Genomic DNA, 9,588 nt, shown 5'->3' with positions numbered 1-9,588 from the left:
GGGTATATGTGAAATAAGCAATTAAATCGGTGACCCAAGGAGTGGAGTCAAAATAGCTGGAGCCAGGACCTAAGCAGAGCTAGAGTTCAGATAAGTCACAAAACTAACAAATTCAGGCTTACAACTGTGGGACTGTTCTGGAAATACTGCTTTTGGATGTTGTCAGTTAGAAAAAATTACATGGAATAATGATGACCAGTAACTTTCCCCCTAAGCAGCACTCACCTAGCAGGGAATTAAATGCTTTCTTTATCATTACCTCTGACTCTACATGGGGGTTTAGAGCCTGATTACTAAAAACCTCCTAAGCCCCTTCTTGAAGCAGAAGCCTTGAGCAGGAACAAGTGTGCTACTGCTGTACTATTGGTACCTGTATCCTGAATAACATCCCATGACCTCCAGCAGCAATACTGCTGCTTCACTGGCCTGCTGCTGTCATCATGTCTGGCCATACATGTGCCTTACCCAATCTCTAAGACAGTGCAAGATTGTTAAGACAGGGGATGTGAGCTGCTCAGCTTTCAAGCTCTAAGGGGTTTTATTCTGTTAAAAAAAAAAAAACAACGCTTGGCAGATTAAGAACTAACTGCTTTAAAGTTAGCCCTATTAAGATAACACACAGGCCCTACAATCCCAGTACTCTGGATTTTAGTGCCGGATGGTGTATCTCTGTATGTATCAAACAAGTTAAGGAACAAAAGCTTTGTATCAAAGTAGTTTATTAAAAAGAAGACAACTTCACTGAAGCTTGCTGTCCTCAAGACAGAATTATGACATTATTGCAGCATTCAACACAATCATAACCCACATATAAATATAACACTATATAGCTCCTGTTCACCTTGGCCAAGTTTTGCCCTAGGTCTGGCCTTGTGCAGTCCTGCCGCCACAACCCAGCCTTGCATACTTTAGTTGCAGAACCTGTTCCTCTGGGAACAGTCATATCCCTTCCTTACTTCAGGCTGCACAGTGCTGTTACTGTTTGGAAGTTGCACAGAAACCCAACACATCTCTTTACAGCTAGAGGCAGTCCTCAGAACCTGCGTGAACACACCAAGTTGACTGACAGCAGCAACACTGGCTGATGTTTAGGGAAAATAAATAGGTAACCAATTATTCAAGTTGCTGCACAGAGCAGCTTCTGATTACAAGGAAGCTCTGCTCTGACCTGCTGCATCGCCACTTCAGCGGTGACAGAAGGACCCTTACACTGTACTGTTTGGTCTAATGCATGGAGTCACCTTTCACTGCAGCACTTGCAGAGAAGTGCATCACCAGCAGCTGGCTGGCACGCTTCTGCCATCACCTCTGAATGCCCTCCAACAGCATCACTCCTTGCCATCAGCTTTGCACCAAAGTCAGTGTTTGTCCTTGCACTGTGGCAAACAGACTGAGCACTCAGTATCTCAGTCATTCAGGTCAGGATGCTGCCATGAGCTGTGGCTTGCTTCCTCCCTAGCCAAGAGGCTGCTGCTTGTTCTTCTCCATTGCTCAAGTCCCCTGGGCCACTTTGGTGATGGGCGTCTTCTTGCACAGCTCCTGATAGAATTCAGATTCCAAAAACCGGGGGTACGAGTTATTCTCCATTAAGCTGTAAACCCTCTTCTGTGCTGCACTGAAGCAGGTATGTGTGGCTTCTTGAATACTCTGCGCAATCATGTTCTTGGTTTGGAAGTCTATGTTTATCTGAAATACAAAAAAGGACATTTACTTTTGAGACCTGAATTTTAGTAAGTATAATACATCATAAAATTTTTGAAGAGGTAAAAAAGGCAAGACCCTATTTGTTACAGGGTTAAATTAATGACGTTTCTTTTGAGAAAACTCTTCTTTAATATAAAACTTCATATATACTATCTTTCAGTGCGAAACTCAGATATGGTACAGGTGTTAATTGCAGCTGCAGACTTTTCCCAGTTAAGATGGAAACTCTGAAATACTGCTTGTGCTGTTTATTAACAGTGAGGTATGTACAATGCAGTTCAGCATCTGAATCTTAAAGTGCATTCAGAGAAATAAAGGCTGTAAGAACTCAGAACAAGGCACTTATGTGAAATAGTTTTTCTTTACCTCTTTGGGAGCCTCCTTTTCAATGAAGTCATTGTAGATTTTTTTTGCTTTTGATGTCAGCTTCTGGGGTGACTTGGTTTTCTTGAAGTCCTCACAGGCCAGCCAGAACTCTATGTTCTCTTCACAGAACTCAGACTTCAGAAAAGCTCGGAAAGCAGCAAGACCATCTACAGAAAGAAAAAAGAGACCACAACACATCAATTAACTGTTTCAGAAGTCTTGATTTTACCTATTGGTCATATCTGTTTCTACCAAAACACTTCGCTGTAGTTCTGGTTCTCTCAGTGACATCATTGCAATAAAAAAATTCCACATTTATATATGCAAATAAACTAACCCTCTAACAGCTTGGCAGGCTTCACTTTGAGTTAGTCATTTTTTAGGTAAATACAAGCCATTTCTAGCTGGTATGTTCCCTTTTGTGATGCCTGTATATATATATATTAGAAAACCACCCCTCTCTCTAGATGGGATCTCCTGGGTTAACCTTTACACAGGAGTAAATATTTATGACTGTGCTACAAACCTCTGGAATATTTTTTTCAATGGAAAGGATGACTCAAGTGCAAAGAGCAAAGAGGCGGTATTTTAGTCTTTTTGCTCTGCTATTGAATGCTTTTCTCTACAGAGATACAGTAAAACTCTGGGATCACTGCAATTCTGCATTGCAGAATGTATTTGAATGTATTGGTCTTGGTTAAGCAGTGAACTCTGTGACCAAATGCTCTTTTCACATTTGGCAAAGCCAAGCTAATAGGTATGATTTTAACTACAAGGGTTCCAGGAAAAAAAAAAATCCACTACAATGAAGCACTCTTGATGTTTCAATTGGTTTACAGTTTTTTAAAAGAACACTTCCATGAATTTTGGCTTTAAACAGTTTAAAGCTTTTAACTTTCAAGACTAGAATCAAAGCTATTTGCGTTAGAAAGGTGCAATGCTGACATGCGAGGAAGCAGTCTCCTACAGACTTCACTATGCCTCTACTCTTGAATGCTTCTTTTTGAAGACAAACTTACATTTATTAGCAAGAAGTTCATCAAAGGCTTCTGCCCACAGCTGGGCTTCTTCAGGGGAAGGCCTGCATAAAGAGATTGTGAACATTAGACCCCATTGCTCAAGCTTTACTGTTTATGTAAAATACTTAAGTTACTTAAGCAGAGTCGCTTTCTCATAGCTTACCTGAAGTAGGTGCGGTGTTTCCCCACTTTCTTAGATTTCATTTTAGAAGAATTGGAAGAGTTCTGCAGGAAGTAGCTCAGTCGCGTTTTCCAATCTTTAATGCTGGAAAAACAAAAAAGGAGGTACACGTTGGAAAATGACGACTCAGAAAGCTTTAGACACCAGCCCCTTTACTGGAAAAAGCTGCAGGAGTTTTCCAGGCATCGCTTTGCCCGCCTGCACCCAGAGCGCCCGTCTGAGGCCAGGAAAGCTGGTTTTCCCTCGCTTAAATCAGCGGACTCGCCCGCTAGCCAGGGGCTAGTGCCGGCCAAGGCACAGCCGCAGGTGGCAGAGGCGGGCAAGCTGCTCTGCTCCCACCGACGGCCCGGCCCCGCGGCCGAGCCCCCGCCCCCAGCTCGGAGCCTCTGCCCGGGGGAACCCGCGGGGCTGCGGCCCCGAACCCCCCCCCGCTCTGCCCCGGGACGGGGACACGGGGCGGACACTCACATCGTCCTCTTCATCCTGCCCTTCTCCGCCTCCTCGGCCTCGCTGCTGCGGCGGCGGCCGCCCCGCTCCATCCGCCCGCCGTCGTGCTGCAGCGCCAGGAACACAGCGCTTTGCATGGCTACGGCTCCCGCCCGCTGCCCCGCCGCCGCCGCCGCGCTCCTTATAGCGCCACCGGCGCGGGGGGGGGAGCGCCGCGCCCCGCCCCCGGCCCCGCCCCCGTCCCGCCCCGGCCCCGCCCTCGCTCCCGGCCCCGCCCTCGCTCCCGGCCCCGCCCTCGCTCCCGGCCCCGCCCTCGCTCCCGGCCCCGCCCTCGCTCCCGGCCCCCCCCGCCCGGCGGGGAGGCGGCGCACCGGGCAGCGCTCCGCCGGGCGCTCTGGGTTTCCTGGTAAGCCCGTGCGGGGGAGTTTTGCGTTCCCCTCGGCACCGCGTCTCTCTTTTCCTTTATTGTGTTTTTCCTTTCTTTTCCCTCTTTTCCCTTTACGTTTCCTGTCCTCCGCGCCTCCCCCGCTCGGCGCGCCCTCGCCAGCGCCCTCTCGGGAAGCCTCGGTCGCACGGACATCCCCCCGAGGGCGGCCGCCCCCGGCGCTGGCAGAGGCCGGCTGGCCTTTCTGTTCCGTCACTGTGAAATGCACCCTGCATTGCTGCAGAATCTTTTGGTTTTTTAAAGGAAATACAGACTTCTGAGTGTGGCCCGTACACGACAAAGGGTAAGGAAGGACTCAGCCACGGTTCTTCAGAAACGAAGTAACCGTAAATTCGAGTAGACGGTATTTTTGGTGGGCACCTCTCTGCTAGCTCAGGCTATCTATCACCTAATAAGCTGTCTAGACATGTGTTTTTCCTCTGTATAGTGTTGCCACCTACCAGTGAATTGTGTAAATTACTCCCAGTACACGAAGCTGGAATTGCAATGACTTACTCCAGCCTTTGGCTTGTTGGAAAGGCCAGGAGGTCCTTCTCAGCAGCATCCAGCTGAAGGGTGTCAATCCCAAAGAATTTGGATTTAGGGTTCATGTGAGTTTCTCTTTAGCCTACCTTGCTTTTCTGCTCTTTCCTGTGCATGTCTTCCTTTCGACAGTACCCTGCAGCGTGTGGTCTTCTGCCCTAAAAGCAGCGTTCAGAGAGACTGATTCCCAAAACACCGGCTGACTTCAACACAATCTCGTAGCATCAGGTGTCCGATGCTTTTAGGTGATCACTGTAGTCTTACAACCCCTCTGCTTGCTAAATACGCACAAAGCTGTGCAAAGGCATTTTGTTTTAAATGAGGTGTATGGAGAAAATGAAAGCCATTTAATTTGTGAAAGCATTTAAGCAAGGATGCTTTTCAGTGCTGTCTGTTCTGTCCTTTGCAGTATATACTGGTGGCCTCATAGGAAAGTAATTTCCATCCCCTACATTTGAGCAAATCGCTTTAAACTATTTTTGTGACAGGTGTCTCTTACTCTTGTATCTAGTACATACATTTTTTAATGGGAAATTATTATGAGGGTGTTACCATGGGAGGGAGCAAATGTGGAAACAGTAACAGAGGGAAGGCTCTAAGTGCTGTAAAACCATCAGTTCCAGAAACTTTATAGGGGGGAACTTGCCAAAGAAAAGACCAGGGCAGGCAGTGCCTATGTGATGGATGGAGCTGTGCTGACTTGCTTCCAGGCGCTTCCATCGTCACTCTGAGTGCCAGGGTCAGCCAAGCTGTGCAGCTGTGAATGATTTGGGCAGGAGCTTGCCAGGAGCTGCTGAACAGCCTGTAACACGTGCGAGGACGGGAACACTCGCGGCACGTGCGAAACTCGCAGCACGCAGCCTCCTGGTCGGGGGGGGACGGGGGGGGCTTGCCTTAGAATAACAGATTGAAACTCAGCCCAGGGCCTTGCCCAAAGTAGAGCCTGTGTAAAGGATCAAATGCTCTGCAAGGAGAACAGTACATCCTCACCTTCCACCTGACTTGTAGGAGATTTCCCCATTTTTTATGCTGGTTTCAAGTTTCTTTCTCCTGATTCTCAAAGCTGATTGGGGAGAAATGTGCCCAAGACTAGTAGGAATGGGAAAACTTCAAGGTTTAGTAAGGTACAGCAAGGTTTTGTTAAGCATTTTTATTTTGGGGGCTTACCTGTAGCACACCAGAGATCCTGCTGATGTTTGAAGCCTGACAAAATGTTTTCTTGATGGACTTGCAAGGGTAGAGCTGGGATATTCCCAGCATCTGCCAAGCTGTAAAGTTGGCAGCAGTCAGCGTATGGAAAATTGCAGCATGAATCATGTATTTGTCTGATACTTTTTATTTTAAACTTTTTAATTGCTTCTTTCAGATACCCATAAAAATGGAAGTGCCGGTTAAGGAAGGTAGTTATAACATTTGTAATATCTTTAAACAGTGGAAAAAGTAAATAGTGTTCCAGGTAAAAAAAATAAGCTGAATATGGAATTGTGAGGTTAGATGGCCTTATAAAACATACTTACTATAACATTTGGTTTAAAAACAATTTAGATTAAAATTGAACTTTATTGGCTGCATTAAGGTACATTTTTAGTTTACATTTTTATTATAGTTTTAAAGTGGATATCACTGTTTTTTTCAGTAAAAGAGAACCTTTACAAAATACTTCCCCGCTTCATCATGCTGTTCAGTGTGTTTTCTGGCTACGACGCTAACCTGTGCCAGGAGGTCAATTACATATATGCATGATAAAAAGTATTTTCCATTTATGTTTAAAAAAACACACACACAATAAAGCATCTGACCTCAACCAATGTCATCCATGCACTGTACAATGAGCCAGTCAGGCCTGGGATGGGGGGAGTGCTTCTGGGAGGGGGCCGCTGGCTCCCCTTGCGCTGCCTCCCCGGGGAGCAGCACGCGGGCGGCCCTGGCTGGCCGGCTGCACCACCGGGCACTGCCTGGAAGAGCATTTGGGCTTGCTGAGCAGTTTTGGATACACCAAGCCTAAGTATTATTTTGTTTTACCAATTTCTAGTTTTCGAAGCAAGGGTGGCAAGGCGGCTCAGTTTGTTAGCCTGCCTTTCTGAAGGTGGGTCTGGTTTCATACAACAGATAACATTCGCTGATCTGGCAAAGCAGGATTTGGCATCTCAACCATGTCCCACACTGTTTCTTGCAACAGTATGTGGAAAAATTCAGGAAAATTAGGTATTGCTGCTCTCCAGAACAGCCCTGCATTGCAATTGCAGCACAGGTTCAGGTGTATTAGCGTAGCCCAGTGCATACTGCTGCTGAAAAGTAAGTGCCTCCATCTCATGATGCCTCTTGTTGGGAATGGGGCTGTGGGGCTTGTGGCCCTGGCTGTGTGACTCAAACCAGCGTACAGATCAGCACTCAGATTTGTCTGTGTACATGCTGACCTCTGCTCTTTCAAAACAGTGAAGCTCTTGGTAGCTGAGGACAAATACAAACATAGTGCCAGAACTTTTCCTTTACGTGCTTCTTAAAGCTTCAGTCTATTTCTGTAACACTAATCTCATTGTCAAGGAGAAAGGCCAATGGAAAGTGATGGGGGGGAGCCTGTCGCCCAAACTTTGCTGTTGAAGTCAGTGAGAATTTTGCTATCGCCTGCAATGAAATCTGATGTCAGAAGTTTAATGACACAAGCTCTCACCCTGGAGATAACACTTCTCTTTGCAGAGGCTTTCTTGAGAATGTTCTGTTCTTCTGCTTATATGATTGCTATGAGCATCAGTGATGTCTGGATGTACAGAGGACCGTAACATATGCAATAAACATCCAGGATGGAAGATGAGGTTTTTTTTCCATCTCAGTTACGTTATGTGTTGCAATAGCTGTGTTCATCTTTTTCAAGTCCCCAGTGAGTACTTGTTCTCACTGCGTAATACTTAAATTCGTGTCGGCGTTTTCTGAAATGCCAGCCTTTGTTACTTCTTTTTATAGAGAAGACTTGGATGATAGCAAATAACATATAAAAAATGGTACAGAGACGTAATAGCTGAGTTTCATAAAGCCAAGAGGGGAGAATATGCTTTTGCATGGTAGTTCAAACCATGCATTAGAGTTATGTGAGGGATGCCTTATTGAATTCTTGGTGTCTTTGACTAGCTGAAAAATCATATTCAAAAGAAGGAATAAGATGTTGAGCTATGTCTTTTTGTTTCGTAGTACAAATTGCAAATTACATGGGTCCACTTTCTTGTATTTTTACAGTACTCTCTTTAATTTACAGCTGTTCAGTCCTGGTGCTGTGTCTGTGAGATGGTTCACGTAAGCATGAGAACAGGAGATCAGCGAAGAACGCCACCGTGCTGCTTATAATAGCATCAGCTGAGCCTCTGTTCTTACCTCTCTGTTAGGCCGTGTCTTCTCTGAGGCGCAGAGGACTGATATGTATTTGTACAAAAGAGCACAGAGGTTTGCCACTCTTTCTGATATTTTTTGTATAAGAGAAGATGTTTACTCAAACCCTTAGTCTGATTCTAGTTCTGTTCATTGCATTCTGCCTTTCTAGTCCCTTTTACTATTTCTATGGCATGTAGTCTGTGTGGGTGTTTCGTTTTTTGTTTTGTTTTTGGCTTGTTTTTTTGTATAATTACTTGAAGCTTGCTGAGGTCAAGTTGTTGCATTCTCTGACTTTGCCCCTGCAGGCTGTGCCTCACTGGCTGCTGTACTTCCCCCAGTACTATTTTCCAGTCATAAAGCTGAAAACATGCAAATCATAAGAAGTCATTTCTGGATCTAAATTTAGCACTACTGTGGATTAGCACTAAGACTGCACCAATTATATGTTCAGTCTTTCCTAAATAGAAAATAAAATGTCTCATTACAAATGGGTAAAAGGATGTGTACGTATCTGTTATAGTGACACTAAAAAGAATACGAATTTAGGCATCGAGCAGTTGATTGTAATTCCACCTCTACCTGCAGACATTTGGAAATGTTAGTTTTTAAAGGGAAGATACTCAGTAACAGCGGGTGAGAATCAGAACAGCGGGTTCCCTGAGGATCCTGGGATGGCTGTCCTGCTCATGTAAGATCTGCTTTATCCCTTCTGCAAAGACAAGCTGAAAGGAGACCTGTAAATATAGTCTGCATTTTGAAGGACAGGACATTCTCATATTCCTTATGTCTTTTGTCAATACAGAAAGCAAACAGCTTAGCAAAAAGCAGTATATTTTTAACAATGACATTTCCTTAGCAGATCCAAGCTGGGTTACACCATCTCAGGTAAAGAGATCTGATTAATCTTGTTTGAGGATAACTAGGTATTGCAGAACCCTGGCTCCATGTTCTGTTCAAATTGCAGTCTATTCCCCCCACCCGCCACAAGGGCCGTATTTGTTAAACCGAGTGTGCAGAGGGACATTAAATAATCAAATACGTTTGTTAAATCTGGATGTGGGCACCATCTTTATCATATTATCTGCATGTAACGTAGTCAACACAGAGTCCTTTTGGTGACTATTTAATCCGTCTTAATGAAACCCTCTGTAAATGCCTAAATGATATGAGTCAGATATTGACCTAGAAAGTCTCCGTGGCTTACAAAATCAATCCCTTTTACAACTCCTACAGGTGAGTACTGTCAGGACCACAACAGTGAGAAAGCTGAAGATTACACAGGAGTATAAAAATATTTGCATCACCTAAAAAGTTCAGATTTTTGAAAAGAAGCATTTCCTTTGAAATGGAGATAAAATGTTAGTCTTTCCTATTTCATGATGGACAGAAAAGTTTAAACAAAACCATTTCTTGGATCAACCTGATCTCCATGCTGGGCAGAACTAGCAGAGGTTTAATTAGTCTTTCTTAGTGGAAAATAAAAACACTAGCAAAATACCAAATTTGTCAGTGGAAATTTTTTAAATTTTCTTAAAACTATT

At 44.8% G+C, this 9,588-nt stretch overlaps 1 protein-coding gene and 1 long non-coding RNA gene across 4 annotated transcripts; one reads left to right on the top strand and one right to left on the bottom strand.

Moving 5' to 3' along the window:
• Nucleotides 1–505: 505 nt before the first annotated feature.
• Nucleotides 506–3,888, bottom strand: RGS2 (regulator of G protein signaling 2). The gene is made up of 5 exons (XM_075097191.1): nucleotides 3,739–3,888; nucleotides 3,253–3,354; nucleotides 3,090–3,151; nucleotides 2,071–2,237; nucleotides 506–1,686 (listed from the first exon to the last, which is right to left on the bottom strand). The coding sequence occupies exons 1-5, from the start codon at nucleotides 3,852–3,854 to the stop codon at nucleotides 1,492–1,494; spliced, it is 642 nt and encodes a 213-aa protein (XP_074953292.1). The 5' UTR covers nucleotides 3,855–3,888; the 3' UTR covers nucleotides 506–1,491.
• Nucleotides 3,889–4,055: 167 nt separating this feature from the next.
• Nucleotides 4,056–9,075, top strand: LOC142059003 (uncharacterized). 3 transcript variants are annotated; one of them, XR_012661172.1, is made up of 5 exons: nucleotides 4,056–4,123; nucleotides 4,406–4,445; nucleotides 4,817–4,929; nucleotides 6,051–6,084; nucleotides 7,935–9,075. It is a non-coding gene; the product is annotated as an uncharacterized LOC142059003 (long non-coding RNA). The 3 variants fall into 3 exon arrangements; XR_012661171.1 differs by lacking the exon at nucleotides 4,406–4,445 and having other exon boundaries at nucleotides 4,060–4,123; nucleotides 7,935–9,074; XR_012661170.1 differs by lacking the exon at nucleotides 4,056–4,123 and having other exon boundaries at nucleotides 4,132–4,445; nucleotides 7,935–9,074.
• The last annotated feature ends 513 nt before the right edge of the window (nucleotides 9,076–9,588 follow it).

This window comes from Phalacrocorax aristotelis, chromosome 6, assembly GCF_949628215.1.
Source record: "Phalacrocorax aristotelis chromosome 6, bGulAri2.1, whole genome shotgun sequence".
In the NCBI taxonomy this organism is placed as follows: domain Eukaryota; kingdom Metazoa; phylum Chordata; class Aves; order Suliformes; family Phalacrocoracidae; genus Phalacrocorax; species Phalacrocorax aristotelis.
This window is presented reverse-complemented; position numbering and strand designations above follow the sequence as displayed.